Source organism: Oncorhynchus clarkii, chromosome 19 (genome assembly GCF_045791955.1).
Source record: "Oncorhynchus clarkii lewisi isolate Uvic-CL-2024 chromosome 19, UVic_Ocla_1.0, whole genome shotgun sequence".
In the NCBI taxonomy this organism is placed as follows: domain Eukaryota; kingdom Metazoa; phylum Chordata; class Actinopteri; order Salmoniformes; family Salmonidae; genus Oncorhynchus; species Oncorhynchus clarkii.
Window position 1 is genome coordinate 6684764 of NC_092165.1, and position 17589 is coordinate 6702352.

Sequence of the window (17589 nt, forward strand, 5' to 3'; positions counted from 1 at the left end):
TTTGGACGTCGGCGAGGGTTTATCGGATGTTCGGGCACACAAAACATTTTCTGGAGGCAAGGCGAAGTTCAGAGCCGAAGTCTATGTACACCCCTTCCTCCGTGATTGGTCAACAGTAGGACTCTACAATAAGGTCTTTGTTGTCGTCCAACTGGAGACAACTCGTTTTCATTGAAAAATACTGCACTATACATCTTAGTTAGATGTAAAATTGCGCAAAAACATCAAAATGAATGACAGATTTATTGAGTTATGTTAGAATCACTTTGACTATTTTGAGAAAGTACAGGTTACGGCGCCTCAAAATGGACAAACATGACTATTGCCGCTTTCTTCTCGGTTTTCAAACGAAGGTATTTTTTTAAGAGACTTTACGAGCGCACTGGTTCGGTTCGACTAGCCGAGTTTGGCTCGGCACCAGCTGAACTTATTTTTCGGCGGGGTTTATCAGCGGTTGGCATCCAACGTTATGGTGTCTTACCGCCACCTACTGTACTGGAGTGTGGGCCAGAGACAGAGAGCAACTAAATCCTACCTGCCAGCCCCGTTGCTCTTAAAAAAAAGATAACAAAATATTTGAGACTATATCTAATGACGTTCAACTCAATGCACTCTTTAAACTAATGTCCTGTATCTCTTTCTCCCTCATACTAGATCTCATCCTCTCTCATGCTCCACATGCTCCACTGTCTCTGTTTCCTGGAAATACTCACATTTTCCTGTTGGAAGCTTTCCTATCACATGTAAGGTCTTATTCAACTGGCTGTGTCCCACACTTAATCTTGTAAATATAGCATCCTCTCTTCTGTTCCTTCCTGTAGTTCTCCCTTCCCCAACTTTCCTCTGTATTTGAAATAAATGCCTGCCCTTAGTATCTCTATTCCACTGCTCCTGCCATTTCTCCACCATCTCTACCTATTGCCCTTTTCTTCTCTGCCATGATAAATGGGGCATTCAACGCATCATTTACATCCTCCCTACAATCCAGCACTCTAGGATTCTCCTCTCTCGTCCTCTCTCTGCCCCTCCTGTGACAAATTTGCAGAGCTATGCACTTGGAGCATCGCTTCGGCCATCATCTCTGCCTTGTCCTCATCTGTTACTGCCACATCCTTCCCACTCGTCAACACTGGATAATACCACTTCCCTCTGACCCCACTCATCCTCTTAATCATCCCCCACACTTCTCCCACGGGTGTCACCCTTCCAATGTGTCACAGAAACGAAGCCAACATGACCTCTTTGCCTGACGGATAGTTCTCCTCACTAGAGCCTGTTTATACTGAATCAGACTGATGGATAGTTCTCCTCACCAGGGCCTGGCCTGCTTATACTGAATCAGACTGATGGATAGTTCTCCTCACTAGATCCTGGCCTGCTTATACTGAATCAGACTGATGGATAGTTCTCCTCACTAGGGCCTGAGCCTGCTTATACTGAATCAGACTGATGGATAGTTCTCCTCACCAGGGCCTGCTGATACTGAATCAGACTGACAGATAGTTCTCCTCACCAGAGCCTGGGCCTGCTGATACTGAATCAGACTGATGGATAGTTCTCCTCACTAGGGCCTGTTTATACTGAATCAGACTGACAGATAGTTCTCCTCACCAGGGCCTGGGCCTGCTTATACTGAATCAGACTGATGGATAGTTCTCCTCACCAGGGCCTGGGCCTGCTGATACTGAATCAGACTGATGGATAGTTCTCCTCACCAGGGCCTGGGCCTGTTTATACTGAATCAGACAGGATAGTTCTCTTAGTTTCTCATACTCTTAGGTATAGTCTCAGTAGCTGCCCCACACTCCTCCGTCCACCACGGGACTGCTTTCCTCCTCCTCCTCCTCCCTGAACTCTTAAGTATCGCCTCAGTAGCTGCCCCACACTCCTCCGTCCACCACGGGACTGCTTTCCTCCTCCTCCCTGAACTCTTAGGTATCGCCTCAGTAGCTACCCCACACTCCTCCGTCCACCACGGGACTGCTTTCCTCCTCCTCCTCCCTGAACTCTTAGTTATTGCCTCAGTAGCTGCCCCACACTCCTCCGTCCACCACGGGACTGCTTTCCTCCTCCTCCTCCCTGAACTCTTAGGTATTGCCTCAGTAGCTGCCCCACACTCCTCCGTCCACCATGGGACTGCTTTCCTCCTCCTCCTCCCTGAACTCTTAGGTATAGTCTCAGTAGCTGCCCCCACTAACACTGTTCTCACCCAGTTATTCATACTATCCACATCCCCTCTCATATCCACCTGAGCCATCACCTGCTCACTCAGCTCCTGAAACGGATCCCACTTTGCTCTTCCAAAACACCCACCTGCCTACTCCATCCACTGACACCTCCGGCCTACTGTGCATACTATGGGGTAATGATCACTCCCTACTGTCGACTCCTCCCATACCTCCCACTCACAGATTCCTGTCATCACACTAGATACCAAAGTCAGGTCCAAGGCAGACTCTTTCCCTCTGGCTGCATCCATCCTGGTCCCTCAGCCATCAGTCAGGCACTTCAGATTTTTCCTTTCCATTCAGATATTCCATCACTTGTCCATTTTCATCCCCCCCCAGAGCTTGTTGCATTGAAAATTAAAATCCCCACACCACATGACCGTACTTCTATCCTGGCCCTCCACCCTCTCCAGCACTTCTAGGTCCAATACCTGACACAGATTCTAGTAGTTCACTACCACTATCATCCCTCCTCTCAACCACACCTCCACCACCACATATTCCTGTTCAATACCTCTGCCTAGCATCCTGTATGGAAGTCCTTGCTTCATGAAGGTGGCACATCCCCCCTCTCCCACTACATATCTGTCCCTATGAACCACTACATATCTGTCCCTACGAACCACTACATATCTGTCCCTACGAACCACTACATATCTGTCCTCCCTCCCACTACATCTCTGTCCCTACGAACCCCTACATATCTGTCCCTACGAACCACTACATATCTGTCCCTAAGAACCACTACATATCTGTCCCTACGAACCACTACATATCTGTCCCTACGAACCACTACATATCTGTCCCTACGAACCACTACATATCTGTCCCTAAGAACCACTACATATCTGTCCCTACGAACCACTACATATCCGTCCCTACGAACCACTACATCTGTCCCTACGAACCACTACATATCTGTCCCTACGAAACACTACATATCTGTCCCTACGAACCACTACATATCTGTCCCTACGAACCACTACATATCTGTCCCTACGAACCACTACATATCTGTCCCTACGAACCACTACATATCTGTCCCTACGAAACACTACATATCTGTCCCTACGAACCACTACATATCTGTCCCTACGAAACACTACATATCTGTCCCTACGAACCACTACATATCTGTCCTCCCTCCCACTACATCTCTGTCCCTACGAACCACTACATATCTGTCCCTACGAACCACTACATATCTGTCCCTCCCTCCCACTACATCTCTGTCCCTACGAACCACTACATATCTGTCCCTACGAAACACTACATATCTGTCCCTACGAACCACTACATATCTGTCCCTACGAACCACTACATATCTGTCCTCCCTCCCACTACATCTCTGTCCCTACGAACCACTACATATCTGTCCCTACGAAACACTACATATCTGTCCCTACGAACCACTACATATCTGTCCCTCCCTCCCACTACATCTCTGTCCCTACGAACCACTACATATCTGTCCTTACGAAGCACTACATATCTGTCCCTACGAACCACTACATATCTGTCCCTCCCTCCCACTACATCTCTGTCCCTACGAACCACTACATATCTGTCCTTACGAAGCACTACATATCTGTCCCTACGAACCACTACATATCTGTCCTCCCTCCCAATGCATCTCTGTCCCTACGAACCCCTACATATCCCTGTATTATAAACTCCACATTCGGTTTGAGTCATGTTTCCTGCACACAGATCACATCAGCCTTAGCTGGCATATCCACAATGAACTGCTTGAACTCCTGCCCATTGACCAACAGGCTTGGAGCATTCCATTGTAGTATTACCACCATAACTAAGATCCAGTAATACATGGCTCCACCCTCCGCTGATTGAGGTCATCTCCAACCTCTTCCCATGTCAACCCTGTCATACTCAGATGTCTCCCAGCAGCTTTCACTATTAGCTTAATCTTCTCCGTTTCAGACTTTACTTCAGCAGTGCTGTTGATAACTCCTGCTATGAACGTCACCAGCTTTCTCTTATCTACGTATACCATGTCGCCACCCACCTGCCCCATAATCCCCGGTCTAGATGCTCCTACCCATCTCTCTCTTGAACCTGTATCTCTCTGGACCTGGACCATCCTCACTGCTTCCGTATAAGACACCCTTCACTCCACTCTCACTTGCTGCACCTCCACTGCCTTCTTCACAGCATCACACCCACTATATGTCACACGATGAGCACCCCCACAGCTGGGGGCACTTTAGGTTTACACCATCCCCACATTTCCCATACTCATGCTCCTCTCCACACCTGGCACATCTATTTTTCTCTTTACAGGCTGTTGCCACGTGCCTCAACCTCTGGCATTTATAACATCTTAAAGGCTTCGGTACATAAGCCCTCACATAATAACTCATATATCCTATGGTTACTTTATTTGGCAGTATCTGGTCCTTGAAGTGTAGATTGGGCTATCTACCCTAACTCCACTCCTTGTTGCTTAGTTGCTTGATAACTTCCCCAATCAACTTTTTTTTATCACAGCCGTCAACCTTATCAGACTCATCGCCCCCTACTCCCCATCCTCCCTAAACTTCAGAACCACTTTATGCTCCTCCTCACCTCCATGCTCCTCCTCACCTCCATGCTCCTCCTCACCTCCATGCTCCCCTCACGTCTTATCTTGCCCTTCCTCTGCACTTTCTACCTCCGAACGTGGCGCAGAAGGAAACAGCTCTCGGAGTGAAGCAAATAGAGAAGTGGAAGGTGGTGTGGAGCAGCCGGAATGATCAAGCAGGGAAGCAGTGGATTAAAGGGGTGATAACAGGAATGCCTGTGAATTTGGACCAACTATCCCTTTAAATCTAGTCTGTTACACTACAAGGTAAGGAAACCAATGTGTCAGTTTGTAATTTGGATGAACTATCCCTTTAAATTGTGCTGCAGGAGCGTGTGGGTTGTGTTCACTGTACTGTATGTTTTTCACACTCTAGATTAAGGATGCTAAATCAAACTGAACAGGCATTCTTTATTGGCTTCCAAAGGAAAGCGTGAATTTAATCCATATGCTCTGACCAGTGGTTGTGGTTTTGTCCGTGACTTATTGACCAATGATAATGTAGCATATCTGTTTTCAGCGCATGACTATACATAAGAATATACACCAAAAGCATTATGGGTAATGTGTGTAGACTGATGAGAAAAAACAAGATTCAATCCATTGTGGAAAAATTCAAAAGGTGTCTGAATACTTTCCGAATGCAATGTATATGTGTATATATATACATACATACACACATGTATGTATGTACTGTATGTATATATATATGCATAATTACATACACACACTATCGTTCAAAAGTTTGGGGTCACTCAGACATTTATTTTAAATTTTTAAGAAAAGCACCTTTTTTTGTGCATTAAAATAACATTGAATTGATCAGAAATACAGTGTAGACATTGTTAATGTTGTAAATGACTATTGTAGCTGGAAACGCCTGATGTTTAATGGAATATCTACCCAGGCATACAGAGGCCCATTATCAGAAACCATCACTCCTGTGTTCCAATGGCACGGTGTGTTAGCTAATCCAAGTTTATCATTTTAAAAGGCTAATTGATCATTAGAAAACCCTTTTGCAATTATGTTAGCGCAGCTGAAAACTGTCTCAAACAGGGCAAAACAATACATGTCGTCTATGCACTGAAATAGCGAATGGAGGACGCTTTTTCCCAACTTATGTAACCGATGTGAAATGGCTAGCTAGTTTGCGCGGTGGTGCGAGTTAATAGCGTTTCAATCGGTGACGTCACTCACTTTGAGACCTTGAAGTAGTGGTACCCTTGCTCTGCAAGGGCCGCGGCTTTTGTGGAACGATGGGTAACGAGCTTCGAGGGTGTTGATGTGTGCAGAGGGTCCCTGGTTCAAGCCCAGGTTGGGGCGAGGAGAAGGACGGAAGCTATACTGTTACACTTAATTAATATTAGGCAAGTTGAGAAATAAATATAGTAAGCCTAGCCTATAGAAAACGGATGGGATCCTCCTCTTTTTAACATCACTGTTTTCTCACGCAATTTCATAGCCTATAGAAATGTTGAGCAACATGAGCTCTTGGGCTCTCATCAAGTGTTTTTTTCTTCGATTTTTTTATAACATTTGCAATGATGTCAGAGTGATTAGAGGGACAATAGAGTGCTGAGTACCAGGCCGTTATCACGTTTGGTAGGTTACTAATGACCATCAGCAGCATCAGAGCTTAGAGAAGCCTAATTACCGTGACTAACCCGTCACATGGAATTTGACTGCCATCCTGACTCGTGACTGCCGTTGTGGCTGTAATATGGTCACCATAACAGCCCCTGTAAGAGGCATTCATCGTTACATCCCTGTACTTACAAGACTGCAATTACAACCAGTTGCATGTTGTTATTACAGTGTAACTATGAATTATTACAATTAATGACAATACTTGTTAGTGTAATCACATATATAATTATACTATAATATGGACCCCTTTAAAATGAAGCGTTACCAAGATTTCTATGTCACATGAATGGGTTTCCTGACATGATAAATACTTCTCCAGGCGCTGTGAGATCTGATAAGTTCGTAGCGTAACTGCAAAATAAAGAGGATCTGAAACACCACTTGTTCTTAATTAAATGGGTCAGGTGTTTATGAATTACTAGGCTACTTGTGAGGTTAACGAATCACGGTTCTCCATCAGATACATATGGCCTAAAATGGTGGAGTGGTGAATACTACAGTCTATAGACTGTCTGAAACAAATGCAACTCTACAATTGGTGACAAGAATTGAATTAGAAACTACTGGCAAGAAAAGGATCAACTAAATCACGTGATGATGGTGCACCTTTACAAGTAGTCCACCTAAATCACATGATGATGGTGCACCTTTACAAGTAGTCCATCTAAATCAACTGATTTATCACACTAGACTAATACAGCAGCCATCAGCATTACATTATCAAAGTACTGAGGCAGTGCTGGACAGACACCTTCATTTGTTAAAAGACAGTCTTATTTATGTGTGTACCGTAGTCTACAGTGATCATTACAGAGATCCAGTCCATGTTTTCATTATACTGATAACTACTGTAGTCTACAGGGATCATTACAGAGATCCAGTCCATGTTTTCATTATACTGATAACTACTGTAGTGTATCCTACAAGTGAACATTACTGTGAATCCAGTCCATGTTTTCATTATACTGATAACTACTGTAGTGTATCCTACTAGTGAACATTACTGGTCGTCCAGTCCATGTTTTCATTATACTGATAACTACTGTAGTGTATCCTACTAGTGAACATTACTGGTCGTCCAGTCCATGTTTTCATTATACTGATAACTACTGTAGTGTATCCTACTAGTGAACATTACTGGTCGTCCAGTCCATGTTTTCATTATACTGATAACAACTGTAGTGTATCCTACTAGTGAACATTACTGGTCGTCCAGTCCATGTTTTCATTATACTGATAACTACTGTAGTGTATCCTACTAGTGAACATTACTGGTCGTCCAGTCCATGTTTTCATTATACTGATAACTACTGTAGTGTATCCTACTAGTGAACATTACTTGCAGTCCGGTCCATGTTTTCATTATACTGATAACGACTGTAGTGTATCCTACTAGTGAACATTACTGGTCGTCCAGTCCATGTTTTCATTATACTGATAACTACTGTAGTGTATCCTACTAGTGAACATTACTGGTCGTCCAGTCCATGTTTTCATTATACTGATAACTACTGTAGTGTATCCTACTAGTGAACATTACTGATAGTCCAGTCCATGTTTTCATTATACTGATAACTGATGCACTCTGTTCCATTCCATGTTTTATTTATGCACTAGTTGTTCTACAGAGTTCGTGAACAACAGTGTATCTATGTATTCCCACAATGCTTCATGAGCTATAGAGGCTATATAGTTGTGAATATCTACCTTTTCCCCAGTAAAAATATAAACATAAACGGTAAAAAGAAATGCAGAAAGTAAACATCTACATCAATATTTACAGAGGGATTGTTCACATCGATACACTTTGATTCAGTAAAGGATATTCAATGACACTGTACCAGAGGAGGCTGGTGGGATGAGCTATAGGAGGATGGACTCATTGTAATGGCTGGAATGGTTTAAATGGAACGGTATGAAACACATCAAACGTATGGAAACCACATGTTTGACTCCATTCCATTTATTCCATTCCAGCAATTACAATGAGCCCATCCTCCTACAGCTCATCCCACCAGCCTCCTCTGCACTGTATGAAAATATACCATGACAATGGGAGGGCTTCAGAGGTGTAAAGCAGAGGGCTTTAAACAAGTCTATTTTGAGATCATGGGCTTGAAATGTAACTTGCCATCTCTTATTTAGCCACGTATATCACATGAATGGGGTTGCTGAAAACACTTCTCCAGGTGTTGTGACATCAGATAATGTGCTCAACAAGACTGCAAAAAACAGATGACCTGGAACGTTACCTTTCTCTCAACTGAAATGGGTCAGATGCTTAATGAATCACTAGTCTCCCATCACATGTTTCGTTATTCGATCTTATTAGGGCAGAACTAATGTGATTGGTGCGAGTTCCAAAGGCTGCCACTTGTGATTGCATCACCTGACCTATAAAACTGTGTGTAACCCTTAACCTATAACACTGTGTAACCCTAAACCTATAACACTGTGTAACCCTAAACCTACAACACTGTGTAACCCTAAACCTATAACACTGTGTAACCCTGAGCCTATAACACTGTGTAACCCTAAACCTACAACACTGTGTTACCCTGAGCCTATAACACTGTGTAAACCTAAACCTATAACACTGTGTAACCCTAATCCTATAACACTGTGTAACCCTAAACCTACAACACTATGAGTAACATTAACTCTAAGCTTAAACCTAATCTTAACCAATTGTATCCCTAATAACCCTAACCTTTGGATCTGCCAACTGAATATACACTTCCTATTGTTAAGGTTTGTACTGACAGCGGTGAAATCTGATCCTAGATCTGTGGTTGGCAACTTCTCACCATCAATGCACTCTAAAACCATCATGTCATTATCTGACCCTGAACTGATCAAGTGGTTCTGTTTTACTACCAGCGTTAAAGCATGGTCCTCATTCAACTGTCTGCACTAGTAAGAGATCTGCATCAACTTAATCAGTTCAGTAACAGACCTTGAGTCCTCACAGCTCTCATATGGTGATGTCACAATATTTATTAATCTCCCTTTATTTATTTTATGGAGGGAAAACTGTTTCACTTCAAAATGTTTTACTGAAGCTATTTAACAGAAACACATCTTCTTGTCTGGTCACACCAGGAACTGATACCATCCCTTGTTCCACTCAATTTGGAGAGAAAACTATTTAACAGAAACACATTCTTTTGTCTGGTCACACCAGGAACTGATACCATCCCTTGTTCCACTGAATTTGGAGGGAAAACTATTTAACAGAAAAATTATTTTTGTAAATGTGCTAACAGGAAGAACATTAAGGTTATACTCATGTCAAAGGCAACAACATTTTCATTGTAATCCAACAGAACATGAGGTCTGGATTGTTCTGGTGGGGAAGACTGGAGTTGGAAAGAGTGCAGCAGGAACCACCATCCTGCAAAGATTTTGAAACAAATGCATCTCGTGACTGTTATATCAGAAAGACAGAAGGAGAGGTGGTGTCACATGAGATGGCGCTGGAGAGACGAAGCAGGTACGGGGAGTAACATTTAATAAATAACGGACATATAACGAGACAGGAACAGCGTCAGCAAACAGAAAACAAAGACAAAAAACAATCAATGAATCAGCAGGGAACAGAGCTGGGGAACTGACAAATATAGGGGAGGAAATCAACAGGAGATAAGTGAGTCCAGGTGAGTCCAATAACGCTGATGCGAGTGATGAGGGAAGGCAGGTGTGCATGATTGATGGCAGGAGCATGTGATGCAGGGTAATCTGGCGCCCTCAAGCGCCAGGGGAAGGGAAGAGCGGGAGCAGACGTGACAGGTGGATGGGAAAAGTTTAGATGCTATATACTGAACAAAAATATAAATTCAACATGCAACAATTTCAACAAATTTCCTGAGTTACAGTTCATATAAGGAAATCAGTCAATTGAAATAAATAAATTAGGCCCGAATCTATGGATTTCACAAGACTGGGCAGGGGCGGAGCCATGGGTGGGCCTGGGATGGCATAGCACCACCCACTTGGGATTCAGGCCCACCCACTGGAGAGCAAGGCCCAGCCAATCAGAATGAGTTTTTCCCCACAAAAGGGCTTTATTACAGACAGAAATACTCCCCAGTTTCATCAGCTGCCCGGGTGGCTGGTCTCTGATGATCCCTGTAGGTGAAGAAGCCGGATTTGGAGTTCCTGGATTGGCGTGGTTACACTTGGTCTGCGGTTGTGATGCCGGTTGGACGTACTGCCAAATTCTCTAAAACAACGTTAGAGAAGGGTTATGTTAGAGAAATTAACATTCGATTCTGTGGCAACAGCTATGGTGGACATTATTGCAGTCAGCATGCCAATTGCACACTCCCTCAACTTGAGACATCAGTGGCATTGTGTTGTGTGACAAAACTGCACATTTTAGAGTGGCCTTTTATTGTCCCCAGCGCAAGGTGCACCTGTGTAATGATCATGCTGTTTAATCGGCTTCTTGATATGCCACACCTGTCAGGTGGATGGACACTGAGAAATGTTCACCAACAGGGATGATTTACATTTTAACATTTAAGAGGAATACGCTTTTTGTGCGTTTGGAACATTTCTGGGATCTTTTATTTCAGCTCGTGAAACATAGTACCAACACTTTACATGTTGCGTTTATATTTCTGTTCAGTATATATACATTGTGGATAATTGTAATCCAGCTCTTCAGGATTTTACTCAAATGTAAAGGGAGATATCATGTCCTCAACAATGAAGATCAGAATCCCTCTCAGGTCACTGAGCTGCTTTAGAAGATAAACAAGATGGTCATGATGAATGGAGGAAGATACTACAGCAATGAGATGTTCCAAGAGGCTGAGAGAGAGAATGAAGAAGACGAGGAGAGGATCCTGAGAGAGAGATTGAAGAGAGGAGAGAGGATACTGAGAGAGAGATTGAAGAGAGGAGAGAGGATCCTGAGAGAGAGATGGAAGAGAGGATCCTGAGAGAGAGATTGAAGAGAGGAAGAGAGGATCCTGAGAGAGGGGGATGGAAACATTTGAAAGAGAGCGTCAAAGGGATAGATTTGGTGTTGAAAGTTGTGACGGCAGTGGGGCAGTAGAGTGAACTACAGTGGAAGCTGTAGTAAATAGATTCAGTATACAATGACAATCCTTAGTTAAATCCTCTGCAGGATCGGTGTCCCGCCCTCGGGACGCTTGAGCTAACGTGCGCTAATGTGATTAGCATGAGGTTGTAAGTAACAAGAACATTTCCCAGGACATAGACTTATCTTAGATGGGCAGAAAGCTTAAATTATTGTTAATCTAAGCCTTGAAACAATTGAGACATGGATTGTGTATGTGTTTCATTCAGAGAGTGAATGGGCAAGACAAAATACTGAAGTGCCTTTGAACAGGGTGCCAGGTTTGTGTCAACATGGGCCAGCTTCCCTGTGTAACGCTTTCAACACCTTGTAGAGTCCATGCCCCAACAAATTGACGCTGTTCTGAGGGCAAAAGGGGGTTGCAAATTAATATGAGGAAGGTATTCCTAAGGTTTTGTACACTGTGTATATCCGTCAATGTTCTGACTTTGACTAGTGTCTCTGCATTGTCTGTTCCTGTTACAGTGCAGTACAACAAGCCACTACACCAATGAGATGTTTCAAGAGGCTGAGAGAGGGAAGTAGTCAACAAGGTGAATGCTGTGTACAATGAGAGTCTGTAACATTACCATCTGTCATTATTTTGACTGGTTGGCTGGTTTGTTGCTGGTTGGTTGATTTATAGTTAATCTAAGGACTATCTGTGGACACATTCTAATGATTTACACACTTTAGATGAAGTATCAACCAACCTCAACAAATTAATATTAATTTATGACAAATTACTGTTCTTAAATAACTAAATGCCCTAATGTGTTCAGTTTATTTGTGTCTATTGCTGTTACCCCCCCCCCCCCCCCAAAATCGCAGCACCCCCACCACCACCCCCAAACTACTTCCTATGGTCTCTGTACCTCTGAAAGCGTCCCTTCACTCCTTTCATTTCCACTATCTTTGCTAAGGTCTCAAGACCCATCAGCACTACAAAGTCCTCTGTCGCCACCTAGAGGAACAAAGGAGTGATTACAACTATCACAGGAATGACAAAAATATGATACAAATTTAATACTGTATAATGTTATCTGATCTATGCTTGTTTGTGTCTTCACTGCATTTAATAACCACGAGCTGAAGACATATTCACACATGATCAAATAATTTTAATGGACAATTTTCTTTATAGAGTTTGCGGCGTATGCCAATACCAACATGTATCAGATGTGTACTGTTATTTCCAGATGTTTTTAATTAATTTGACTCTATCTATATATGACATCACAAATATTTCAGTATTAGAACTACATATTCTGCCTCTTAGAAAACGTAGACCTGGTTTTTTTTAATGCGGGAGTTGTTTGTCTAAGTTCTTTCCTGTTAGAAACTGAAAGTAAATTCTACAGCTTTTCTCTCTTTCTGTGGCTTCAGCCCAGGGTTTTCGACTTGCAAGTCAGCAGGAGAAATGGTAGGTTCATGTTTTTATTATTAAAGTCAGGTGTAAGATTATTTGGGAGTCGATTCTTATTCAACGAAACATATATAATACAGGCCCGATTTTTCATTTTTTTTCTAATAAATGGCAAGTAAATAAATCTAGTACCCCACTAGGCCCGCTGGCATAATGGCGGAGTGCGCACAAGGAAGACCACGAAAAGTGTTCTCTTTTTACACAGCTACCAGACGCTGATATTTAAGCTTTTTATCAGATATATTCATATATTTATCCTTAAATAAGAGTTGATTGTGATGAAAGAAACAATAGACAATCGTGTGTATTGTATACATGTATTTCTTCCAAACTTTGATAGGCGGTCATAGGCCTAATTGAGTCCCATTAAATGTGTACAGTTGTGTCCGAATATTTAGGCATTTTAGGTATGCGCAAACATAACGTTTTATATGTGAAATTTGGTAAATAGAGTATGCTTGAAATGCTAGCATGTTTCATTTCGGCTATAATTCGCTGCACACTTGAGGAAGGACGGACTGTACCCAAATGGGGCGGCAGGGTAGCCTAGTGGTTAGAGCGTTGGACTAGTAACCGTTCAAACCCCCGAGTTGACAAGGTCAACTCTGTCGTTCTGCCCCTGAACAGGCAGTTAACCCACTGTTCCTAGGCCGTCATTGAAAATAAGAATTTGTTCTTAACTGACTTGCCTAGTTAAATAAAGGTAAAATAAAAAAAAAATGAAAGGTGCGTCTACTATGTTGATATTTGTTGCTTACTGCATACATTTGTTGTAAACATTACGTTTCTAAATAGTATATAGTAAACATTATGTAGTTTTAGTAAGTAGTAGGCAATACAGATTTCGGATACGGCCTATGACACCCATCCAACCCGGACAAAATGGATTCATAGAGACGCAATCACTTTGGTTTTGCGTTGGCCCATAGAGATAGAGAGCAGGGGCTGCACCATTGATGCTATCTCCTTTTTAAAGTAGTACATTTTCTTCTTCAGGACTGCCTGATCCCTCCTGATGACCCGGCTGGACATGACTCCAACAGGGTCACCATGTCGCTGCCCATGCTAACGCAGCCTTTTGGCCACTAGAGGCCTCTATCATTTTCAATGGTTAGGGCGTGGTGTCTAGAAGGGATACAGTGTCAGAATTGACCAGGAGTGACTCTTTGTAGAAGGTTATGAGAAATTACAAAACAGGTTAGGATAATTAACATAGTATGTTATGATAATTAGGTTACGGTTAGGAAAAGGCTCAGGGTTAACTAAGATTCTAAAAGACAAACAAGTTTGAAGTCAATTTGACATAAAATGTAATCCATCTAGCCATTTCCAGGATGGGGTTTCCTAAAAGATAATGACAGAAAAAGACAGCGAAATAACCTAGTTATATAATGACTACAATTAAGAGGGCTAAACCTTTACTGGGTAACCTTGGCTATATTGCTGGGTTAAATATTTTATTTATAAATAATTTAAAAAAAAAAGCAATGCTATTGTTCATAAACACTTTTTCTGCCTATAGTGCTTTTCACAATTGCATTCAGTGCAAACTGCTTTACAGAATATCATTATAATGTCTTACATCCCCAGCACAGCAGGCCAACCGTAGTTCTACTCGGCTTTTGTGTTTAAACGTGTTAATATAATGCTGTTTACTCTTCTTATTTACAGATTGATACAGGACCAGACCAGTCCTCTTCAGGATTGTGAGACCTCCTCTCTGAGAGTTATAATGAGTTATCATCAGATTGATATGGGACTAGACCAGTCCTCTTCAGGATTCTGAGGCCTCCTCTCTGAGAGTTATAATGAGTTATCATCAGATTGATATGGGACTAGACCAGTCCTCTTCAGCATTGTGAGGTCTCCTCTCTGAGAGTTATAATGAGTTATCATCAGGGGGCTGAGGGTGGAGCCATCCATAAAGAAAGATGTAAGGATGGGTCACCATACAAGGATCTTGATGAGACCATGGACCCTGATATGAGGTGTGTGTGTGTGTGTGTGCTTGTTGAAAAGTTTAATATTATCATTTTGTAATAGATTAACATGAGGATTTTGACCAATAATTCCTGTCAAATATAATATATTCATCTGATTTCTATAAAAGATACTGAGTTACTGCATAGTAAGTTACATAGTAAACAGAACACTTTATTCCAGGGGAAACCTAGATCAGTTGCATAATTGAATACGTTCAACTGAAATGTGTCTTTCACATTTAATCCAACCTCTCTGAATCAGAGAGGTGTGGGGGGTTACCTTAATCAACATCACGTCATTGGCGCCCGGGGAGCAGTTAACTGGGGTTAACTGCCTTGCTCTAGGGCAGAACGGCAGATTTGTCTACCTTGGTGGCTCGGGATTCAAACCAACACTCTTAACCGCTAGACTACCTCAAATCAAAATCAAATCAAATCAAATTTATTTGTCACATACACATGGTTAGCAGATGTTAATGCGAGTGTAGCGAAATGCTTGTGCTTCTAGTTCCGACAATGCAGTAATAACCAACAAGTAATCTAACTAACAATTCCAAAACTACTGTCTTATGCACAGTGTAAGGGGATAAGAATATGTACATAAAGATATATGAATGAGTGATGGTACAGAGCAGCATAGGCAAGATACAGTAGATGGTATCGAGTACAGTATATACATATGAGATGAGTATGTAAACAAAGTGGCATAGTTAAAGTGGCTAGTGATACATGTATTACATAAGGATGCAGTAGATGATATAGAGTACAGTATATACATATTCATATGAGATGAATAATGTAGGCTATGTAAACATTATATTAGGTAGCATTGTTTAAAGTGGCTAGTGATATATTTTACATCATTTCCCATCAATTCCCATTATTAAAGTGGCTGGAGTTGAGTCAGTGTGTTGGCAGCGGCCACTCAGTGTTAGTGGTTGCTGTTTAACAGTCTGATGGCCTTGATATAGAGGCTGTTTTTCAGTCTCTCGGTCCCAGCTTTGATGCACCTGTACTGACCTCGCCTTCTGGATGATAGCGGGGTGAACAGGCAGTGGCTCGGGTGGTTGTTGTCCTTGATGATCTTTATGGCCTTCCTGTAACATCGGGTGGTGTAGGTGTCCTGGAGGGCAGGTAGTTTGCCCCCAGTGATGCGTTGTGCAGACCTCACTACCCTCTGGAGAGCCTTACGGTTGTGGGCGGAGCAGTTGCCGTACCAGGCGGTGATACAGCCCTCCAGGATGCTCTCGATTGTGCATCTATAGATGTTTGTGAGTGCTTTTGGTGACAAGCCGAATTTCTTCAGCCTCCTGAGGTTGAAGAGGCGCTGCTGCGCCTTCTTCACGATGCTGTCTGTGTGAGTGGACCAATTCAGTTTGTCTGTGATGTGTATGCCGAGGAACTTAAAACTTACTACCCTCTCCACTACTGTTCCATCGATGTGGATAGGGGGGTGTTCCCTCTGCTGTTTCCTGAAGTCCACAATCATCTCCTTAGTTTTGTTGACGTTGAGTGTGAGGTTATTTTCCTGACACCACACTCCGAGGGCCCTCACCTCCTCCCTGTAGGCCGTCTCGTCGTTGTTGGTAATCAAGCCTACCACTGTAGTATCTTCTGCAAACTTGATGATAGAGTTGGAGGCGTGCGTGGCCACGCAGTCGTGGGTGAACAGGGAGTACAGGAGAGGGCTCAGAACGCACCCTTGTGGGGCCCCAGTGTTGAGGATCAGCGGGGTGGAGATGTTGTTGCCTACCCTCACCACCTAGGGGCAGCCCGTCAGGAAGTCCAGTACCCAGTTGCACAGGGCGGGGTCGAGACCCAGGGTCTCGAGCTTGATGACGAGCTTGGAGGGTACTATGGTGTTAAATGCCGAGCTGTAGTCGACGAACAGCATTCTCACATAGGTATTCCTCTTGTCCAGATGGGTTAGGGCAGTGTGCAGTGAGGTTGAGATTGCATCGTCGGTGGACCTATTTGGGCGGTAAGCAAATTGGAGTGGGTCTAGGGTGTCAGGTAGGGTGGAGATGATATGGTCCTTGACTAGTCTCTCAAAATAGTCGTTTAGCTCAGTTACCTTAGCTTTCTTGGGAACAGGAACAATGGTGGCCCTCTTGAAGCATGTGGGAACAACAGACTGGTATAGGGATTGATTGAATATGTCCGTAAACACACCAGCCATCTGGTCTGCGCATGCTCTGAGGGCGCGGCTGGGGATGCCGTCTGGGCCTGCAGCCTTGCGAGGGTTAACACGTTTAAATGTTTTACTCACCTCGGCTGCAGTGAAGGAGAGGCCGCATGTTTTCGTTGCAGGCCGTGTCAGTGGCACTGTATTGTCCTCAAAGCGGGCAAAAAAGTTATTTAGTCTGCCTGGGAGCAAGACATCCTGGTCCGTGACTGGGCTGGTTTTCTTCCTGTAGTCCGTAATTGACTGTAGACCTCTTGTGACCCCACATACCTCTTGTGTCTGAGCCGTTGAATTGAGATTCTACTTTGTCTCTATACTGACGCTTAGCTTGTTTGATAGCCTTGCGGAGGGAATAACTGCACTGTTTGTATTCAGTCATGTTACCAGTCACCTTGCCCTGATTAAAAGCAGTGGTTCGCGCTTTCAGTTTCACGCGAATGCTGCCATCAAT

At 43.2% G+C, this 17589-nt stretch overlaps 1 protein-coding gene across 2 annotated transcripts in view; it reads left to right on the forward strand.

Annotated features, from left to right (window-relative positions):
* Positions 1–12687: 12687 nt before the first annotated feature.
* Positions 12688–17589, forward strand: part of LOC139374653 (up-regulator of cell proliferation-like) — a 33325-nt gene continuing 28423 nt past the window's right edge. The window contains exons 1-2 of one of the 2 annotated variants that reach the window (XM_071115702.1): positions 12688–12968; positions 14643–14959. In XM_071115702.1, coding sequence (XP_070971803.1) covers positions 14856–14959 — 104 coding nt within the window. In that variant the 5' untranslated portion in view covers positions 12688–12968; positions 14643–14855. The remainder of the gene's footprint in view (positions 12969–14642; positions 14960–17589) is intronic. The other variant, XM_071115703.1, reaches the window with a different exon arrangement.